Consider the following 17,436-nt stretch of genomic DNA (forward strand, 5'->3'; position numbering starts at 1 on the left):
AAGATAACCATATATTGAATGTGACCCATTCTTTCAATAGTATCCTTAGACCCGGACTCGAACTCACGTCTAATGGTCTAGTTTTTATAAAAATTGGTAGTACTAAAACAATTTTTGTAAACTTTTTCTTTTTATAATTTCAATCCCTAGCTAGCTCTTTCATATAAAGAAAAGCATGTTCATAGTACATTATGTAGTCACATACTACACAAATTAAACATGCTGAAACCTCAAGTCAGCAAACTCCACCGCGACCAAATTATCCCTGCTCCACCTCTCATCACACGGATCAACAGGAAGGCTTTTGTCACCAAAAATTACCGAAAACGTACATGATCTTATTTATACGGAGGATAGTGTTAGAGAGCCATCATTCCAAAAAGAAGTTGCAAGTTAATATAAACATTTATTAGTTATCATCAAATTTGTTATTATTATTAATATTATGATTGTTATTTTTATTATTATTGGAGCAGAACCTCGCATGTTTCATGGTTTTCATTATTTTCTCATACATACGGATATAAATACTTCAAACTTTCAAATCCTTTTACAATTATTCAAAACCATATATATTTGAGGTGTGACAAATGTAGACATCTAGTTTTTCCTTGTGAATAATCTTCTTTTCGCATAACATATATAATATGATAAATAGATACACAACTTATTCATGTAGGCTTTGTTGATCTAAAACTTTAAGACCTTCGACAAACTAAGAATTAAATTTGTTAAATTTCGAGCTGTAGGTTTCAACGGATGCAACCTCTTTATCCTTTAGGAAAGATGTCAGGTTTGCATACATCTCATCCTTCACGGACCCTACTAATAGCCTTATTATTAGTGGGACTTTACTAGGGTACGATTGATTAATATAAACATTTTCCTTACTCTTTATGATATAAACAGCTTTAGTCTTTTAGTTGTTTTATTCATTACTATCTATTATTACATCTCAAAGACTGTGTATCAAAAAGGCAAATTATACCATGCAATACACTTTTGTTCATCGTCATGCGTAAAAATGTATAATAAAACTTCAGGATATAAGATGACCTTCTTCATCGATTACAAACAATTAATTATATAATTTGTTTCTAATATAGGTTTCGAAGACATATTATCTTTTTTCATTTATACTCACTGGTAAATTTTGACTTTTGAAGATACGGGAATAACGAAGGACACAATAAAAGATTATGCACACCAAACTGGCCAAAAGGCAAACCATATAACATATTTAGCAGAATTTGAAGTACCAGCTGATTTTGGTTCAATCGGCGCAATTTTGATCGAAAACGAACATCACAAAGAGGTATTTGTTGACTCTGTTTTGATTGAAGGATCCCCTGCCGGCCCCATTTCCGTCTCTTGCAATTCTTGGGTTCATTCCAAGTTTGATAACCCGGAGAAACGAATCTTCTTTGTTGATAAGGTTAACGTCTGTTCGATATATTACATGTTATGATAATAAGTTCTAATGTTTATCGAGTGGTATTTATTTTAATTATAAATGCACAAGTGATTTGCATATTCTCATCGTCAAAGTGTTAAGTTAATCACTTGATTTTTTTTTGCCTAAACTGACTAATATTAATGTTTAACTACTTAAGTGTTTAACCGGTAGTAATAACATTTTATTTTACATTCAAGTACATATATATTGGAGCAGGGCCAGTTCTGAGGATTCAAGTGCCCTGTGCGAGTCAAAATATAAAGGCCCGTAGGCCCTAACGGGTTATACAAAAAGGCCCATAGTTTTTATATGACTATTAACGTTGTAGCAACAAACATGTCAAAATCAGTATTAGTCTAGTTTATACGATGATTTCTTTTATGTTTTTATGGCTTGTCCAACATTAACTGTGATGATGTGTCTGTGTTTACGCCTTTGTACATTGTGCAGGTATCGTGCCTACCATCAGAGACGCCAAGTGGTCACAAGCCTCTTAGAGAGAAGGAACTAGCAAGTATTCGAGGTGACAATGTTACCGTTGTTCCACGGGAAAAGAAAGATAGAATTTACGATTATGATGTGTATAATGACCTTGGTGATCCAGACAAGGATCCAGATTTGGAACGCCCAGTGCTCGGCACCAAAGACCACCCTTACCCAAGGCGATGCAAAAGTGGTCGAGCTCGCTCTAAATCTGGTATTTAATTGTTTCTCTTGAAAACACTCTTGAATTCCTCGGGAAGTTAAGGATGCAGGTTCCATCTTATGAGCAATGAAATATCAAAATTCAATGATTGAATGAATACATTGCAATAAATTTAAATTTTGATTTCATTTTTTCACCATCTAAACACACTTTTGGGTGGAAGTGTGGAACCAACTCCACTTCCAATTCCTTTCTATACCAAACATTTAGATTAAATGAATTCGATTTTTTCTTCTGGTGATCATTTTCCACAAAGTTATTGGTTGGCAGTGGCGAAGTTTCATTGAGTCCTGGGGTGGCCCCGGCCCCCTGTTTTTTTACACAGTAGTGTAAATTTACTCGTTTTCAGCCGAAACTTTTTTATACGTAGTGTAAATTTAGCCTTTTTCGGCCGAAAATTTGAGCCCCCCCCCTCCGGTGCCTCAGTCCAAGCTTCGCCACTGTTGGTTAGTATAGAGTAAGGCCCTCAAGGCCTCAACCATTTTATATAGTTGAGATTTGTATAATACCGAATGATATTAGATTAAGCTCTAAAGCGGGTTAGAAGGTATTAATGATCATGAAGTGAGCGCTCGTACTAGTTAACTGCACACACGCCGTAATAGAAGGGTGCTCTGGATCAACCATCATCTTTCCTGTCAATAATAAATTTTAAGAACAAATTTGGATTCGAAATTGCACGCCAAAGTAAAGTATCCTCTTGGAGAAAATGTAGATATTTTGTAATCTAAATGTTTGATAGTGTAGAAATTAAATACAATTCAAATTTTCATCCCAGTCGATTATTTTATATCATCCCTCACCAAAATTTCTATCGTTTTTCAATTATACGAAATACATTTCGGGAATTTATATACAAATGGTTATGGTCTAGGTATGGTCTCATTATTAAATAGAATTGCAAATGCAGATCCATTATCCGAGTCAAGAAGCAGTGATGTTTATGTGCCAAGGGATGAAGCTTTTGCAGAAGTAAAGAACCTAACTTTTAATGCCAAGACTGTAGCTTCAGTGCTGAAGGCGGTCATACCTTCACTGGAAACAACTATCATTGATAAAGATCTTGGGTTCCCATACTTTACAGCCATCGAGTCTCTGTTCAACGAGGGAGTTAATTTGCCACAGTTAGACGGAAATGGATTTCTTGGGAATATTCTGCCAAGACTTTTAAAGTCTTTAGATGATGCCCGAAATAACGTCTTGCTTTTTGAGACTCCTGAAATGATTGATAGTAACAACACAACTTTTACCTTCTTAAGACACAACAAAAATTTCGTTTGTCAGTTTAAGCGATTTTATGTTTGTTGATCCGCAGGAGATAAGTTCGCGTGGATTAGGGATCAAGAATTTGGTCGCCAAACCGTTGCTGGTCTTAATCCTTTAAGTATAACCTTGGTCACGGTATGCAGCATCATTCTCCAACAAATTGACAGAACATTCCCTTAATTAACAAAACTTGTCTACTATAACCTTTTATAAAACAATAAAAAAGAAAAACAACGTTCCACTTGTCCGTTATTGATTCCGTAACTAATTTCGAATATTGGAGATAATCCTGATTTCACATGTGAAACGGGTTGAGATAATGAGTTTGAGGAAAAAGGTTAAATTTAGTTTGAAACTCGATTTAATTGTCTAGTTTATTCGTTTGAGTTATGTGCTTGGATTTGTTTGTTGGGTTTAATTAGTGTAAGAGTCATAGTAGGTGTAGTATTAGTTTTGTTTAAATAACAACTCCTGTTTAATAGTGTTTTATCGAGTTGGTAAATTTCAATCTAGAGAAAAAAGCCGTGGTTTACCCAAACCCGTTTTTCTGGCTTATCATTTATATGGTTTATGTGTATTTATCATTACAAGTTGCAAAATATAAATACGCTAAAGATGTGTGGGATGTTATTCGAGTGCAATAACTTGGAGTCAACCGAGTTCAAAAGACTACCTTATAAACTTTATGAAACCAGCCAGAGATGTTAAAGTCAAAAGAGAATGAGACAGTTGATAAATTTTGGGGCAAGCTGCAATTGTGGTGAAATTTAAGAGCCTTGGATTGACCTTATAAGACAAGGTATTGGCGAGGAAGTGTCAGAATTCGGTTACTAGGTAAGTATGTGCAAATATACGAATAGTCACCGCTATAGAGCAATGTTTGGATCTAGAATCAATGTCGCATATCTAGTCGGTCGAAAAGTCATCCTTGATGAAAAGCGTATGAAAAACACACTAAAGTACAAGATAGGACTGACAACATAGGTCAAGGAAAACTACTGTGTGAAAAGAGAACGGGAAAGACAGCTCGGGATATGATGAGCCCGGCCAAGAGCAGTATGGACGAGGGCGTTCCATTCAAGATAATCGTGATTGTGTCTAGGAAGAGAACACGAATTTGGTAGAGGTCAAGGATGGCATTTCCAACTTGATGAAGATTGAAGTGAATGAGGGTGCGTACGAGGACAAAAGATACATTATATGTTATGGGTGTCAAGAATATGGTCATTATGCACCTGGGTGTCCTAAATTGGAGCAAAAGAAAAAATGGTGAATTTGGTTCAAGAAGTCGGCATTGATGTGATCAAGAAGCAGGATTAAGGTGGAGATTATTCGAGTTAACTTGATTAATGTTCACATGTGAAATGGGACAAGATAAATGAGTTTCAGGATCAGGTTAAAGTTAGTTTGAAGTTTGATTTAATTGTTTAATGTGTGTGGGTTTGTTTATTGGTTTTAACTAATATAAGAGTCATAGTAGATTCAGTATTAGTTAGGCTTAAATACTAAGTCCAGTTGGTGAGTTTTAGTAAAGAGAAAAGAGTCTTGGTCTGTGTGTGTTTAATAAGATATGCGCCAACGAGTATTCGACTAGCAAGAAATGAATTTATAGAAAAGTATATGCTAAAAATGTGTATATGTGCAGGAATGGCCACTCATAAGTAAGCTGGACCCAGTGGTGTATGGCCCCCCTGAATCAGCAATTACCAAAGAGATTGTTGAGAGACAGATTAGAGGCTTTTGCACTCTTGAGGAGGTATAAGAAAACTAAGGGGAATGGTAATTAAGCGGGTTGAAAGTGTTAGATTATTATCTTTACGATATTATTTTTGTCATCATAATCGACAGGCACATTAAATTTTTGTAAGAACAATTAACAAGAGAAGTGTTTATCAATGAACCCATACTTAAAAAGTGAACTTGTACATAAGTTAAGCATGGAGTTCAAAATCATATGCAGGCAATAGAGAACAAGAAACTTTATGTGCTAGATTATCATGACATCTTTCTGCCTTACGTCAACAAAGTTAGATCCCAAAAGAATTACAAAACAACTTTATACGGATCGAGAACTCTTTTGTACCTTTTGCCAACTGGAACATTGAGGCCATTAGCCATCGAGTTGGTTCGCCCACCTAGCGATGACAAACCTCAATGGAAACGAGTATTCACTCCATGTTGGGATGCAACCGGTATGTGGCTATGGAAACTTGCTAAGGTGCATGTTCTTGCTCATGATAGTGGCTACCATCAACTCGTTAGTCACTGGTAACATAGAACCCACCCTTTATACGACCGGGATTCAATTATTTTGAACTAAATGTTAAAATTTGAGATAAAACCGTTGTCAGGTTGAGAACGCACTGCTGCACCGAGCCATATATAATTGCAACCAACCGTCAGCTTAGTAGAATGCACCCAATATATAATCTCTTACACCCTCATTTGCGGTATACTATGGAGATTAATGCTTTGGCCAGGGAAGCACTCATTAATTCTGGTGGAATTATCGAATCGTGCTTTTCACCAGGGAAGTATGCTATTGAGATGAGTTCAGCTGTATACGGTCAAGTATGGCGTTTTGACCATGAAGCATTGCCAGCGGACCTTATTGCTAGGTAAATGTAGTTCATAAATAATAGGTTCAATTTTGTATTTATTACACTAAAACTAAATAATAAGTTCCGGTTCTAATCTTTTAATTAAATAATTTAGGCTATACATTTTTAACTATTAACTTATGCATATTGTTGCAAATACAATGAGACAACTTAACTTGTATAGAATATATAATTGTAAACTACAAGTTATATTAGCTTAATCAACTAATTTGCCTGAACTTTCTAATCCCAAGGGGCATGGCTGTCGAAGATCCGGATTCGCCACATGGTTTGAAGCTATCTATAGAAGACTACCCTTATGCAAATGACGGTTTAGTACTATGGGATATCATCAAATATTGGGTAACCGATTACGTTAACCATTACTACCCAGAAGACGATCTTGTAAAATCTGATGACGAGCTTCAAGCGTGGTGGACCGAGATTCGAACAAAGGGTCACGCCAACAAGAAAGACGAACCATGGTGGCCTGTTCTAGAAACTCCAAAAGACCTTATTGGGATTCTCACAATAATAATATGGGTAGCATCAGGCCACCATGCAGCGGTCAACTTCGGGCAATATGACTATGCGGGTTACATTCCTAACTGGGCCACCATAGCCCGAGTCAAGATGCCATGTGAAGATCCGACTGATGACGAATGGGAAGCCTTTAAACGAAGGCCTGAAGATGAACTGTTGTCTGCATTTCCTTCTCAGATTCAAGCCTCACAAATTATGGCGGTTTTGGATGTGTTATCTAATCATTCTCCAGATGAGGAATATATCGGGGTGAAAATAGAGCCAACTTTTGAGGCAAATCCGGAGATAAAAGCTGCTTATGAAGTATTTGCAGGGAGGTTGAAGGAGTTGGAAGGAATTATTGATGCTAGGAATGCTGATGAGACCAGGAAGAATAGAAATGGAGTCGGGGTCGTACCGTATAATCTTCTCAAGCCTTTTTCGGAACCTGGTGTGACTGGTATGGGGGTTCCAAATAGTATTTCAATCTGAATTGTCTAACATTTGTTAAATATGTTTCTGCTAAGTTCAAAATAAAGGGGTTTCTTGTATTGAGTGGCTGGATGATCTGATAATAATGGATCTAGTGAAGAACTCTCCATGTTGTTTGTCGAATAATCGGTAAAAAAATGAGATTTTCACCAACAGAAAATTGTGTAATCTAAACTTAGCCTAAGTATTATTATTAGTATAGTTTGTATTCTAAGTATATTATGTCCTATATATTTCTATTGATTATGTTAATTAAGGGCCGTGTATCCAATCATCACAGTGATATTCGAGTGACTTAACTGAAACAAACTTGAAACGTATTACTATTCTACAAAGTTGTACCTTTAGTCCGTGTAGTATAAATAGATATTGTAAACATGATTATTAAGTGGTGTGTGTTATAAAAAAAGTGTGTTTATCTCTTTATCCAATTTCATTTTATTCATATTAATATTTCTTCCGCTGCAGTAATCATTTATCAATATTTGATAATCATCGATCCAAAGTCCTAATGAATAATGATCCTACAAAGTGGCAAAAGAGCCATCGATCTAGAACAATATCAAAAGCAATCAACATTGATCAAGGACAAAAAAGAAAAACCAAGAACGATCTCATCCAAACAGAAAAATAAATAAAAGCAGAAACTATTATGTGTGTAAATGAACCTTGCAAACAGGAAAAAATATAGAAAAAGTGTGTCGTCTAATTCCGGAAAATCTCTGTCAAGGATCAAAGCCTTTAACATTCTGCACAAGCACACCCCAATCAAATAGATCTAGCTCAGAAAGTGTTAAAATATTTCCGGGTAGATTGTAATTGAGCTTAGTTGTCAAGTTCTGATAGACACTTTTAGTATTTGATTATTTTTTGTACAAAATGACAGTTCTGGATATTATCCCTTTTAATAAGCTCGTTTAAGAGTTAAATGGATTGAATGTTTTATTAACCAGGAAAAGTTACTTGAAAAAAAATTATCCATAGACAGCCACAAAAACGTCATAAATTAAGTCTTTAACAGTAATTAGTTTTCAGATTGTTTCCTGCTCAAATTTAATAGCAATGGAAGTTTGCTATAACAAAAGGTGCATATTTTCCTGACTTCAACTACACTTGCTGATGTCACAATCGAAATGTAACACAAGTTTATACATAGAAGTTTAGAAATAATACAACATATTATGATGTATCATAACAAATTCGTGGATAAACTATGAACATTAAATGATCAACTAGAGATAACTGAGAAAGGATCAACTAGAGATAACTGAGAAAGGAAATGGGCATGGAGGTTCAGAAACTTCAACAACTCCTTCAAGCATCTGGATGACCTTCCTCATGGTTGGTCTTTGAGACGGGTTTTCTTGCACACACCAAAGACCCACCTTCACAAAAGCTGTTAGCTTCTTCTAATCATCTATGGCCTCCATATCGTTCTCCACAAATGCATCCAAATTCTTTTCTTGATAGCAGTCCCATGCCCGATCCGTCAAGATCTCTCCATATTCAACACCACTCTGAACTTCCTTCATCTCCAATAACAAGACACCAAAACTATAGACATCAACCTTAATTGTGACAGGAGTGTTCCTAAACCACTCAGGAGCAACATAACCTTTTTTTCCTCTTATTCCAGTATTTGTTCGACTTTCGTTCATCATCAAAAGCTTTGCCAAGCCAAAGTCGGAAATCTTAGCATTGTAGTGATCATCAAGAAGAATATTCTGAGGCTTGATGTCGCAATGGATGACTTGGGTGCTACACTCTTCATGAAGGTATGAGAGTCCCTTTGCAATGCCTAGTGCTATATTGCTCCTTTGCTTCCAGCTCGGTCTGACATCACCAAAAAGAAAGATCGCCAGCGTACCATTACTCATATACTCGTAAACCAATAGCCGTTGATCTCCTTCATCGCAATAGCCAAGAAGTTGGACTAATTTTTTGTGGTGAGTCCTTGCGATAGCATTAACCTCGGCCTGGAATTCCTTTTCGCCATCATCAAAAACCCTATCCAACTTCTTCACCGCGACAATGTTCGTCCCTATTACACCTTTATAAACTATCCCAAAAGCCCCTTTTCCCAGTTCTTCCCTAAACACACTAGTTGCTTCAACTAGCTCTTGATATGTAAAATGAAGCATATTAGTATTGACAACTTTACTATTCGGATATTGATTTCTACCATTCTTCTTGTAGTTCATGAAGAAACCAAGAAAAATTACACCAATTAACACCACGCTTACAAACACGGAGATACCTAAGAGGGCTGATATTATGGCAATCAGAGTTTTCTGATCTTTCTTTTCTCCGGGAAACCTAGTGGGGATACGAGGAGCCAGTTCACCTTTACGAAATTTCACCAATGCCTTGCTAATTTCTCTGCGCCCCTTCCTTCCATTGAAGAGTGGAAGCTGCTTTTTCCAACAATTGTTAGCGTTGTAGATTGCAACAGTACAAGAACAATCTTCCTTGCAGTTATTTCGGCAGCCCTGTTCGTCAATTGGTCTGATGCGCATATAGTCTGACATAGACCAATTAACATTGGTGAGTTCAATGAAATCCAAGTCTTCATTAGACTCGCCTTCATCACAACTTGGTGTGAAATCAAGCTTGCAGTCACCATTTGGATCATTGGGATCAAGCAAGGAAAACCCTTGTGCACATTCACAATTTGGCCGATCGGTTTCAAGGTTACAAACATTGTTAAACCCACAAGCCCTGCTATCTTCATACCCACCAACATAAGAGCATAAGTTTCCTCTCTCGAACCATATATTATCCCAGCTTGCATTGTTTCTTGGGTGGGTATACAGAGTTAAAACCCCGTCGGAATCCAGAGTAGCTCTATAATAATATTCATCAGAAGAAAGTGCAGTGTTTCTTACAGTAAGATCAGATACTTGACCATTTCTTCTCAGTATGTACATGTAACCCGTTGAATCGAAGATCAACTGGCTGCCAGAATTCGACGAGTTAGAGGGATCGTCAGTTTTACTGTCATAGTAAGCAGCATAAGGTAAATCAAAAGCTATATCTCGAGAATTAAGAACAAGATTCCCTCCCGGAAGCAGCTGTAGCTGAAACCTTCCTCTAGAGAAGTTCGTTTCGCTTAGTTTCGAATTGATCACTCCGCCTAATTCCAAAACCTGAGTAGGCAACAAGGTATCCGCCGGATAATTAAAACTTTCCCAGATGTTGCTAGAATTGCTATCAAAAAGCACAAAGTTGCCCGTATCATTCATAACACCATATGCAACATCTGAGTTGGAAAAGGATCTCCACACCACTCTACCTTGAGGATCATTGAGTATGAGCCCACGCCCATTGATTAGCTCAACTTTCGATCCTCTAGAAACCATGGGATTTGCTTGTGGATACCAGATGATGGTCTGGTCAGGTATCTTGGCATACCATATGGATAACACAAAGATATCCTTTCCCTGAATTTGTTTAAACCCAAAGGAAAATTCACCCGAAGGTGAGAGCCATGGTTCGGCACCTTCTGTTGCTATGAGGGATGCACCGAGTGGTATTGAACCGTTCCTTTGTTGCGCTACAACTGAAAGTGTTTGGAGAATGGTTAAAAGAATGAAATATAAGATCAAGGCCATTGGGAATTGCTAGAATGATGTGCAACAAAGGAAAATACAGGTTTTATAGACCAAGCCCATTGCATTCAATAAGTCAACAAAGCAGGTGAGACTTTTGAATCATGAATAAACAGTCAACAAGGAAGAGAATTCCGTAATTTACTTTTACAAATCTGATTATTCTTTCAAAGTTCACATTTAGCCATCAAAAACCATTTCAAAACATTGAGGAGCCTAGCTTATCTCGTTTCACGAATCCTGCATGGTGTCTTAACATAATATATAGCAACCTCCTAAATTGTTTGTCGGCTGCTTTTTCTTCTTCTTTTTTTTTGAACAACGAATTTTATTTTTTAATTCTTATCGTCTGTGAAACTTGAACCCAATACCTTCAAATCCTCCCAACCTGAAGGTAATTACTATGAATTTTAATTTTTAATTCTTATCATCTGTGCACGTGGATGCTTGAGGCTCACCGAGTTTGCCCTTCGCTCTCTTTTATTGTTGTGAGCGACGAACTACCTTGTACTAGACCATCATTTGTTCTGCTAGGATGTGCTCGAAAAGTGGTTAGAATAATAAAATATAGATACCTAAACATTACTGATGTGTATCTGAAAGTATACAGGAGTCAAAAGTCTTTTGTGACTGGTCAATGTTTGAATATTTCACACGAAGAAATAAAGCAATTCTTTAGCTAGGATCTTTATTTCAAATTTCTAATTGCCTAAAACCTTGGCCTTTTCTTTCGTGTCCTCCCTTTAAATATGTGCTTAAACAATGTTTTCAATGCAATATAAATAAATAATGTTGAAAAACTTACAACCCATCAAAGTCCCACATAATAAAGTTGAAGCACAACTCTATGTCCCTACGTTGCTTTTTTTTTTAAGACCAATCAAGAGAATTTTATGCACTTAATTCTCTTGGACCAATCAAGGATCTTGGACCATTTCAAATACCAAATTTCCAACTCAAGGTCCCCACTTTGCTAAATTCTTGAGTTAAGGATGGGGCATTATTGTTTCATGCACTTAATTAGGTCAGCCTATATTGGTATCTATTATCGTCTACACCAAGTCATGAAATTGTTAATTTGGAAGAGAAAACCTGGAAACGTCTTTGAAGGAATTATGGTAAGTCTTTGAAAGATTGTAGGAAAAAAATCTAGATATGTTATATTTATAAAGATAAGTAAGAATGGTCTAGATAGTGGTTAATTAATACACTTTCATCAAAATATCTAGAGAAGTAGATCCTTAATGGAACACCATATAACCATGGTGTAAAAACCACGTCTATGGGCCGATTTAATCAATAATTAATTGTTAGCCGGTATCTCACTGACTAGTCGGCGAGTAATCACTACTCTCTATCCATCGTCTGACTAGCATCGAACGAGTTCTACAACATTGACTATAATGAGTTGTTGTTCTAAAATAAAAAGGTTAAAAAGAATAAATCAATAGGTAACCAGGTTAACATGTAAATCGTATTTATAAAAGTTTAATTAAGTGTTCCTCTCTACCAAGGCCCACAATTTCTAATAGAGTTGTACCAAAGCAAAAAGGCCCTCATTTTCTAGAACCCTTAAGACGTCTCCATAGTATAAGCTTAAAAGGTCTTCATTTTCTAGTAGGTACCAGAGCTAGAAGATCAAGATGCCAAGTGAGAAGAAGAGTATTCCACGTTTGGTCAATAAAGTCAAGAATCAGGTCAAAATCAGGTCAGGCAGGAACCAGTTACGGATATAGTCGGGTTTTTAACCGGATTGGTCAGGCTTTATCGGTTTTTGGCTGGGTCTAGTCAGGATACGGTTTCTCTTAGGAGTTGCCTGGTTTGTAGCCATGAGTCGGGTAGTGCGGGGCCGGTTTCGGGTCAATACGCCAGGTCGGGTGCGTTACCAGGTTTAATGCCCTAAGTCTACTAGGCTTTAAGTTATATTTTGAAGATATACTTTAGTTTGGTAAAATCATCTCACTATTTACAAAAGAAAATAGTGTAATACATAAATAAATAAATTATTATTTGCACAACTTTATTGTTTATATAGAAGAATTAGCCTTAAAACCCATCATAAAAGTTATTAGCTTCATGTGATCGATCATCTATGGCCTCCATGTCGTTCTCTATAATCCATCCAAAATCATTTCTTGATAGCAGTCGCATTCCCAATCCGTCAAGATCGGTGCATATTCAGCACCACTCTCATTTTCCTTCACGCTCTTTCAGCACGTAGCAGGACACCAAAGCTATAATCATCAACCTTAATTTTGATAGTGGTGTTCCTAAACCATTAAAATTAAAACTTTTGTTCCTAAACACAAACTTTTGATCCTCTTATTCCATAATTGTTTTGTAAAAGCTTTGGCCCAAAACGCTGGTTTTGAGTTTGGGCTGAAATTGGCAACAAGGAGAACAAGGGTTTGGGCACATTATTGTTTCTTCTTCATCAAGTTGTTAAAACTTATTTTATTTCTATATATACCTTGTATGTAAGTGTAATATTTTGTCTAAGCTTAATGAATAACCTAGTTGCAGCCCATGGATTTAAGTTTCCCGATGGGACCGAACCACATAAGCTTCTTGTGTCTTTAATCAGTTATTATTTTCTGTGTTAATGCATAAATTATGGTGTGTGCAAGATTGTGTGTTGTCGCTTCCGCATTGCCGCCTAACATTTTTGACTGTCATTCATCCTGAAAAGATATGCCAATCCAAAGTTGGAAAGCTTAGCATTAAAGTAATTATCAAGAAGTACATTTTGAGGCTTGATGTCACAATAATCACAAAGTTACCTGTATCGTTCGATCATAACAACATATGCAACATCTGAGATGGATCGATATGGAACTCTACACCTCTATGCCTTGTTGAGGATCACTGAGCAAGACCCCACGCGTATTGATTACCTCAACTTTCGATCTTTTAGAAAGCATGGGATTTGTTTATGGATGCCAAACTGTACGTTCCTTTGTTGCGCGACAACTGAAAATGTTTTGAGAAAGGTTAAAAAAATATAATATAAAATTGAGGCCATTTGAAACAGATAGAATGTTGTGTAACACGGGAACAAACAAGTAAATGACTAAAGATTCAACAGAAGATTAACACATTATTAGTTGTACTTTTCCTAATCTTATTATCCTTTGAAATTTCTCATCTACCCATTAAAAAATCATTTCGAAATGTTGATCAATCATTGGCTATAAAATTGACTAAACAATTTTTGTATATTATTTAAGAAGCTAGAACCATTGGTTATTAGATTGACTTAATACGCTTCCCAAGTGTAACTCTAAACATAGACAAACGACTATATTTGTATTGGTAGTGCACAATCACAACCAACTTTTTGAAACGAAACAACATTTCACAAATTAGTATTTGACAGGTAAATAGGTTGCCTCGAACCGATGCCTATCACTACTAGAAAAGAGCCTATTTTCTACGACTGATTTCGTAGGAAATTTGTTGGAAAACTCATTTTCTAACAATTTTCCAACAAAAAGGTTGTGTCGGAAAAACACATGCTTGAAAATTGTTTTCAACCGTTTTCCAACAACCTTTTTTACAAAATTGCTACAAAAACATATGTATGTTGGCTTTGATGGATAATTCTAGTAAGTGTCCAAATCATTTGTTTTCGGGGCAGTTGATCCCTTGTCCCCTGACTAAAGCCGGAAATCATATTAGTCTCAAAATCCTAACCCATGACGAAACTTATTCAAACTTTGTTTTGGTTTTATATAAACTTGTATTAAATAAAATAACTTGATAACACAAAAATCATAAACAAACACAACTTTGTGCAAAGAAGGCAAGAAAAACATATGAACATAACATTACAGCATTTTGATAATAAAGTTGTTAAACGACAAACAAATGGACCTTCAAATGCATAAGATTTCAAGGAGGAAGATGCGATAACGACCCAACTTTATTCTAAAAACGCTAAACAGAAACCGCTACCAGGGCATTCCAAAAATAATAAATGATCAGCTTGAGATAACAGAGAAAGGAAATGGAAATGGAGGTTCAGAAACTTCGATAACTCCTTCAAGCATCTGGGTGACCTTCCTCATGGTTGGCCTCAGAGACGGATTTTCTTGCACACACCAAAGACCCGTCTTCACGAAAGTTGTTAGCTTCTTGTAATCATCTATGGCCTCCATATCGTTCCCTACAAATGCATCCAAAATCCTTTCTTGATAGCAGTCCCATGCCCAATCAGTCAAGACCGCTCCATATAATTCAACGCCACTCTGAACTTCCTTCACACTCTTACGACAAGAAATGATCTCCAATAACAAGACACCAAAACTATAGACATCAACCTTAATTGTGACAGGAGTGTTCCTAAACCACTCAGGAGCAACATAACCTTTTGTTCCTCTTATTCCAGTATTTGTTCGACTCTCATTCATCTTTAAAAGCTTTGCCAAGCCAAAGTCGGAAATCTTAGCATTGTAGTGATCATCAAGAAGAATATTCTGAGGCTTGATGTCGCAATGGATGACTTGGGTGCTACACTCTTCATGAAGGTATGAGAGTCCCTTTGCAATACCAAGTGCTATATTGCTCCTTTGCTTCCAGCTCGGTCTGACATCACCAAAAAGAAAGCTCGCCAGCGTACCATTACTCATGTATTCATAAACCAATAGCCGTTGATCTCCTTCATCGCAATAGCCAAGAAGTTGGACTAATTTTTTGTGGTGAGTCCTTGCGATAGCATTAACCTCGGCCTGGAATTCCTTTTCGCCATCATCAAAAACCCTATCCAACTTCTTCACCGCGACAATGTTTGTCCCTATTACACCTTTATAAACTATCCCAAAAGCCCCTTTTCCCAATTCTTCCCTAAACACATTAGTTGCTTCAACTAGCTCTTGATATGTAAAATGAAGCATATTAGTATTGACAACTTTACTATTCGGATATTGATTTCTACCATTCTTCTTGTAGTTCATGAAGAAACCAAGAAAAATTACACCAATTAACACCACGCTTACAAACACGGAGATACCTAAGAGGGCTGATATTACGGTAATCAAAGTTTTCTGATCCTTTTTTTCTCTAGGAAACATAGTAGGGTTATAAGGAGGAAGTTAACCTTTACGAACTTTCAGTAAGCCTTGCTAACTTCTCCACGCCCCTTCCTTCCATTGACGAGTGCAAGCTGCTTTTTCCAACACTGGTTATCATTATAGATCGCAACAGCACAGAAGCAATCTTCCTTGCAACTATTTCTGCAATCCTGTTCACGAATTGACCTGATGTACTTATAGTCGGATTGCGGCCAATTTACATTAGTAAGCTCAATGAAATCAAATTCTTCGTTTGACTCACTTTCATTACAGCTTGGAGTGAAATCAGGCTTGCAGTCACCATTTGGATCATTGGGATCAAGCAACGAAAACCCTTGTGCACATTCACAGTTTGGCCTCTCGGTATCAAGGTTACAAACGTTGTTAAAACCACAAGCCCTGCTATCTAGAGTGATCCGAGTAAGATGAGAACATATATTATTTGGCTCAAACCATATATTATCCCAGCTTTCATTGCTAGTGGAATTCTTGGGGTGGGCGTAAAGAGTTAAAACCCCATCAGAATCTAGAGTAGCTCGATGATAATATTCTTCAGAAGAAAGTGAGGTGTTTCTTAGAGTAAGATTAAACCTTTGGCCATTTCTTCTCAGTATGTACATGTAACCCGTTGCATCAAAGATCAGTTGGCTTCCAGAATTCGACGAATTAGAGGAATCATTAGTTCTACTCTCATAGTAAGCTGCATAAGGAAAATCAAAAACAATATCTCGAGAATTAAGAACAAGATTTCCATCTTGAAGTAGCCGAAGCTGAAACCTTCCTTTAGAGAAGTTCGTTTCGCTCAGTTTTGAATTGATAACTCCACCTATGTTCATAACCTGAGTAGGCAACATGGTATCTGCTGGATAATCAAAACTTTCCCAGATGTCGCTAGAATTGGTGCCGACAATCACAAAGTTACCTGTATCGTTCATAACACCATATGCAATATCCGAGATGGATAAGGAACTCCACACCTCTATGCCTTGAGGATCTTTGAGTACGAGTCCACGTCCATTGATTAGCTCAACTTTCGATCCTCTAGAAACCGTTGGACTCGTCTGAGGGTACCAGATGATGGCCTGGTCTGATATCTTGGCATACCATATGGATAAAACAAATTGGTCTTTTCCTTGAATTTGTTTAAATCCAAAGGCAAAGCCATGGTTCAGCGTCGTCTGTTGCTGTGAGGGACGCGCCAACCGGTACTGTACCGTTCCTTTGTTGCGCGACAATTGACGTCGTTTGGAGAAAGGTTAAAAGAATGAAGTATAAGATTAAGGCCATTGGAAACTGATAGAATGATGTGCAACATGGGAAACAAACAAGTTATAAAGACAAAGATAATTGATTTTTATATTATATGATTGAGTCAATTAACAAAGTATTTTGTGACACGTAATTAAATGCCTAAACTTTCAACAAGGAAGAAGTATAACATATCTTTAATTTTACTTCTACTAATGTCTAATCTAATTATCCTTTCAAAATCTTCAGCTCCCTATTAAAGACCACTTTATAACATTGCAAATTATTCTCTACCTTACTGTATATGGTTTTGATTAGAGTTTTCAAAATGGGTTTAGAACGAAATTCGACATATGATTTAAGTTTCTTAGCTTTATATAATTGTTAAGAGGTAACACCTTGACATCGGATATGCTCGGCAGAAGCAATGATATTAAGAACAAATCGCACGTCTTCTCATAATTAAATG

At 36.7% G+C, this 17,436-nt stretch overlaps 1 protein-coding gene and 2 pseudogenes across 1 annotated transcript; 1 reads left to right on the forward strand and 2 right to left on the reverse strand.

Annotated features, from left to right (window-relative positions):
* Window positions 1-207: 207 nt before the first annotated feature.
* On the forward strand, window positions 208-7,371 carry LOC143572500 (linoleate 13S-lipoxygenase 2-1, chloroplastic-like). The gene is made up of 9 exons (XM_077057651.1): window positions 208-328; window positions 1,152-1,435; window positions 1,907-2,153; window positions 3,073-3,393; window positions 3,478-3,563; window positions 5,074-5,184; window positions 5,389-5,696; window positions 5,780-6,046; window positions 6,283-7,371. Exons 1-9 carry the CDS (start codon window positions 220-222, stop codon window positions 7,040-7,042), a joined length of 2,493 nt encoding a protein of 830 aa, XP_076913766.1. The 5' UTR covers window positions 208-219; the 3' UTR covers window positions 7,043-7,371.
* A 924-nt stretch (window positions 7,372-8,295) lies between these two features.
* LOC143572489 (G-type lectin S-receptor-like serine/threonine-protein kinase RLK1) lies at window positions 8,296-10,663 on the reverse strand (annotated as a pseudogene).
* A 3,572-nt stretch (window positions 10,664-14,235) lies between these two features.
* LOC143572488 (G-type lectin S-receptor-like serine/threonine-protein kinase LECRK3) lies at window positions 14,236-17,058 on the reverse strand (annotated as a pseudogene).
* Between the last annotated feature and the right edge of the window lie 378 nt (window positions 17,059-17,436).

The sequence above is a fragment of the Bidens hawaiensis genome, unplaced genomic scaffold (genome assembly GCF_021521415.1).
Source record: "Bidens hawaiensis isolate Kalapana, Puna unplaced genomic scaffold, B.hawaiensis_p1.1 tig00025939_1, whole genome shotgun sequence".
NCBI classification, from domain to species: Eukaryota; Viridiplantae; Streptophyta; class Magnoliopsida; order Asterales; family Asteraceae; genus Bidens; species Bidens hawaiensis.

Bases quoted from the DNA above. Each gene is read 5' to 3' on its own strand.
- LOC143572500 (XM_077057651.1), top strand. From the start codon at position 220: ATGCTGAAACCTCAAGTCAGCAAACTCCACCGCGACCAAATTATCCCT. The intron at 329-1,151 runs GTACATGATCTT...CTCACTGGTAAA, and splicing joins CACCAAAAATTACCGAAAAC to TTTTGACTTTTGAAGATACG. The intron at 1,436-1,906 runs GTTAACGTCTGT...TACATTGTGCAG, and splicing joins GAATCTTCTTTGTTGATAAG to GTATCGTGCCTACCATCAGA.